Here is a 5,358-nt window from a genome sequence, read left to right as displayed (position 1 = left end):
GACAGGCTTGTGCTAGGCAATGTTATGCAAATATGACACCTGAGCAGAGGCAAGCAAGGCGAGATAAACAGAACCAACGAAACATGGCAAGACGAAACACTCCCCATACAAATATTACCGATGCAACAAATGGCTCTGTGGTTGTCTCTAACAATATTGATACAACAGAATTTATCTATCAGAACCACCAAATGGCACTCATATGTTAAAACCTCAGCCAGACTGTCATCATTGTGGTGCGAGGAGGTTCGAATATGAGTCATTAGGATTTTGTTGCAAGGATGGGAAAGTCAAACTAGAGATGCCAGAACCACCTGAAGAGCTTCGACTGCTGTACACGAGTGGAGATCCTGAATCACAATATTTTCGGGACAGTATTAGATTTTTCAATGGTCATTTCTCGTTCACCACACTCTATTGTGATTATGACAAGGAACTCGCAAATGCAAGAGATGGAGTGTACACATTTAAAGCTCATGGACAAATGTACCACAATATACACTCATTCGGACAACGAGATGATGACCCGAGCCATTTGCAACTATACTTCTATGATGATGATCCTTCCTTATCACATCGTTTTCGACACGCCCGAGATGAAGCATATAGAGCAAGAGATAGGAGTGTCATTAGAAGTTTGGTGGGCATCCTAAGAGACAACCCCTACTCTAAAACATTCAGGAGCCTAGGACAAGTTGAAGACATGGACGAATATCGTATTGTGCTAAACATTGAATACAAACTGGACCAAAGAGTATATAACATGCCATTAACATCAGAGGTGGCTGCTGTGTGGGTCGAGGGGAGTGAGTTGCACAAACATTTTGATCGTAGCATAACTCTCTTTGCAAATAATGACACATATTATTCAATCAGACCTTATCATGGGTGCTATGACCCTTTGTCATATTCTCTCCTTTTCCCAAGCGGGGAGCTCGGTTGTCATCCAGAGATACCAAAACAAGGTGTTGACATTAGACAAATACGGAGGTCTCAATCTGTAAATCCCGACAACCCAGGTTAGTTAAGTGATAATATAGTTGCATCACATCCATTTTCTCATGTTACTTATCAATCTTCTACTAATTAACTGATCATGTCTACTCTTTTCTTGATAGACACTAATAGCACGTTGTGCGTCACGATGCGCGAATATTATTGCTACAAGTTCTAGATGCGCCGTGGAATGTTCAACACCATCTTGCATGGGAAGCACCTATTCTAGCAATTTGCAGTTGATACCTATATAAAGCTTGAAACATCGCGTCTGAACTATATTCTGCACAACCAATCAAGAATACGTGCAGATCTTTACCAGGGCTTAGTGGATATGGTATCTGCAGGGGAGAATCGTGCAAGTGCAATGGGCAAAAGATGGGTCCTTCCAGCGTCATTTATTGGTGGCCCGAGGGATATGAGACAACGATACATGGATGCTATGGCCTTGGTGCAGAAGTACGGTAAACCAGACATCTTCCTCACCATGACTTGCAACCCTAACTGGGAAGAAATACTTAGGGAGCTTGAACCTGGCCAAACACCACAAGGCCGTCCTAATCTTGTTGTGCGAGTATTTAAAGCCAAATTAGATGATCTCAAGTTTCAACTCTTCCATAATCATATCCTTGGTGTCGTTGCAGCGCATGTCCATGTCATCGAGTTCCAGAAAAGGGGTCTACCTTATGTACACTTTCTCCTTATCATGAAGTCGGGCTATAAGCTTACATGTCCAGAACAGTACAACACTGTAATTTCCGCAGAGCTTCCAACCAAGGAAATGTATCCTGAGCTTCATGAAATGGTTGTCAGACACATGATGCACGGCCCTTGTGGTTCGTTAAATCCCTGTAATGTATGCATGAAGAATGAAAATCGTACATGCAAGAGCTATTATCCACGCCAGTTTACTGACACAACTCTCCAAGGCAAGGACTCTTACCCCATCTACAGAAGACAGGATGATGGGTAGAAGGTACATGTAAGAGGGCATATCTTGGACAACAGATGGGTTGTGCCATATAATCCTAAGCTACTAAGGAGGTATGACTGCCACATCAACGTCGAGGTTTGATCAAGCATTAAGGCTGTCAAGTACCTTTACAAATACATCTACAAGGGTCATGACAGGGCATCTGTTTCTATCAATGATGCTGATGGCAATCATGAGATTAATGAGATCGATGATTATAGGGAAGCTAGATGGGTAGCCCCACAGGAGGCATTGTGGAGAATCTTTGCCTTCGATCTTAGTGGGATCTCCCCCCACAGTGCTCCAGCTACAACTTCATCTCCGTGGCATGCATCTCGTGTCCTATAGGGATAACGTGGATGTACATCATGTCTTGGACCAACAAGGTGCCTTTGAGACCATGTTAACTGCGTATTTTAAGGAGAACCGTGAGTTCCCGTGGGCACAAAGCATACTATATAGGGAATTCCCAGAATATGCAGCTTGGAACCCTACATTGAAGAAATGGAAAAAGAGAAAACAACACACACAGGTTAGGAGGATCATCTCAGCGCATCCTGCAGAGGGAGAAAGATACTATCTAAGGGTGCTACTAAACCACGTGGCATGTGCTACTTCATATGAAAATCTAAGGACATTTGATGGTGTTGTCTACCCTACCTTTCGAGAAGCTGCCGAGAAAAGAGGTCTTATTGAGTCAGACAATAACATCGATGATTGCCTAACAGAGGCTGAAATATTCCATATGCCATCATCTCTCCGAAGGCTGTTTGCCACAATATTGGTTTTCTACGAACCCAACGATGTCCATGGAATATGGAATAAGCACCTAGAGGCAATGTCCGATGACTTCCGGCAAAACCCAATGAACTCACATGTAGTTAAACAAATGGTTCTGTTGGATATTAGAAATATGCTATAGTCAATGGGTAAGGACATATCATCATTCCCTCTTCCTGAGATCGAAGAGGAGCATGACACCATGTCTGGAGAGGTAAAAGAAATATTCGAAGAGAGATCTATAGAGGTAGACCATGAATTTGCCTCAGTCGTGTCATCTCTCAACCGTGAACAACGGTATGCTTATGACAAAATATTATCATATGTTGACAACGGTAATGGAACTGCATTCTTTGTTGATGGTCCTGGGGGGACCGAAAAGACATTCCTATACAAAGCTTTGCTAGCGAAGGTCTGTAGTGAGGGAAAAATAGCTGTTGCTACAGCAACATCTGGTGTTGCTGCCTCAATCCTGCCTGGAGGCAGGACTGCACACTCAAGATTTAAGATATCACTGGGCATACAAGGAGGAGTGTGTAACTTTACAAAGCAAAGTGAGATCACGAAACTTCTTCGAATGGCTTCACTTATATTATGGGATGAGGTCTCTATGACAAAAAGGCAAGCAATTGAGGCACTTGATAAGAGCCTGAGAGACATCATGGAAAAGCCTGATCTACCATTTGGAGGAAAGATGATTGTTTTTGGGGGTGACTTCAGGCAGGTCCTTCCAGTTGTGCGAAAGGGTACAAGAGCACAAATAATAAATGCAACATTACGCAAATCTTACCTATGGGAAAACATGCAAAAGCTGAGGCTTGTTCGTAATATGAGGGCTCAATTAGATCCATGGTTTTCTAAATACCTACTACGTATCGAGAATGGCACTGAAGAAACTGTGAAAGATGACTATGTAAAGATACCCGACGAGATATGTGTGCCTTACACTGGTGTAGAATCTGACATTGATAATCTTATTGATAGAGTGTTTCCTATGTTAGCAACACACCTATCCAATTCAGACTACATCACATCTCGCGCTATTTTTTCAACAAGGAATGAGAACATCGATGACATAAACATGAGGCTTATCGAATGATTTCCTAGTGATGAGATGGTCTATCACAGCTATGATCTTGCAATTGATGATCCAAACAACTACTACCCTCCCGAATTCTTGAATTCTCTAACCCGAAATGGATTACCACCGTACATCCTCAAGCTAAAGGTCAATTGCCCTGTGATTTTGCTCAGAAATCTAGATCTAGCTAATGGTTTGTGTAATGGGACAAAGTTGATAGTCCGAACATTTCAAAGGAACACTGTCGATGTAAAAATTGTGCTAGGTCAACATGCTGGAAAAAGAGTATTCCTACCAAGGATACCTTTGTGCCCATCTGATGATGAAATATTCCCCTTTAAGTTTAAGAGGATTCAATTTCCTATCAGAGTGAGCTTCGCAATGACCATCAACAAAGCACAAGGACAAACAATCCCACATGTTGGAATCTATCTACCTAATCCAGTTTTCTCACATGGTCAACTCTATGTCGCCCTGTCGCGAGCAACTGCTAGGAGCAATATAAAAATACTTGCTGTATCGGGAAATGATGCAAGCATAGATTCATCTTGCACACTAACCAAGAATATTGTCTACAAAAAAGTCCTCACCTCGTAAATACATATCATGTTTGACATAAACCAATTTATTTGTTTGTATGCCTATGTTATTTATGAATGATATACTATTTTAATCACATTATACTTCTTTTCTTTCATGCTATCATAATAATAAAACACACATTAGAAATATGGATACCGTAGCATCGCACGGGTACCTTACTTGTGATCAACAAATTGTTAGATGAATTGGCTAATGCATGCTAGTTTACCAAGTTGGATTTATGCGTCGGATATCATCAAATTCAATTAAGTGCTAGTGAGAAATTCAAAACTTCCTTCTAAACACATACTGGACATTACGAGTTTTTCGTGATGGCCTTTGGACTACCGGTGCCGCAGCTAGATTTCAATGTGCAATGAGCACCACATTGGCGCCTCTTCTCCGCAAGTGTGTTCTTGTATTCTTCGATGATATATTGGTGTACAATTAGTCTATGGAGGACCACCTTGTACACCTTGGAAACGTGTTGCAGCTGCTTCACAAAGATAATTGTAAGGTCAAGATGTTGAAGTGCACCTTTGCACATCAAAGTATCTCATATCTTGGACACATTGTCAGTGCCGCAAGGATTCAAACTGATGATTCCAAGATTGCAACAATTCGGAACTTGCCTCTTCCAAGCAATATAAAGGAACTTTGGAGTTTCTTGGGTATTACAGGATACTACTGCAAGTTTGTGCATCATTTTGGTTCTCTCAATCAGTCACTCACTGACCTCTTGTGCAAGTGTTCACTGTTTATATGGACATCTAAAACTTAGATGACTTTCCAAACTCTAAAGCAATCATTGATTATGGCACCAATCCTCACCCTTCTAGATTTCCACAAGCAATTCCATATTGAAACGGGTGTTAGTGAGTCAAGAATGGGTGCGGTATTCATGCATGAAGGCCACCCTTTGGTATTCATGAGAAAATCTTTGGGA

General features: G+C 41.5%; 1 protein-coding gene across 1 annotated transcript; it reads left to right on the top strand.

Annotated features, from left to right (window-relative positions):
- Nucleotides 1-2,894: 2,894 nt before the first annotated feature.
- On the top strand, nucleotides 2,895-3,848 carry LOC133892155 (uncharacterized). Its single transcript, XM_062332876.1, has one exon. The coding sequence runs from the start codon at nucleotides 2,895-2,897 to the stop codon at nucleotides 3,846-3,848; it is 954 nt and encodes a 317-aa protein (XP_062188860.1).
- Nucleotides 3,849-5,358: the final 1,510 nt, after the last annotated feature.

This window comes from Phragmites australis, chromosome 15, assembly GCF_958298935.1.
Source record: "Phragmites australis chromosome 15, lpPhrAust1.1, whole genome shotgun sequence".
Classification (NCBI taxonomy): domain Eukaryota; kingdom Viridiplantae; phylum Streptophyta; class Magnoliopsida; order Poales; family Poaceae; genus Phragmites; species Phragmites australis.
This window is presented reverse-complemented; position numbering and strand designations above follow the sequence as displayed.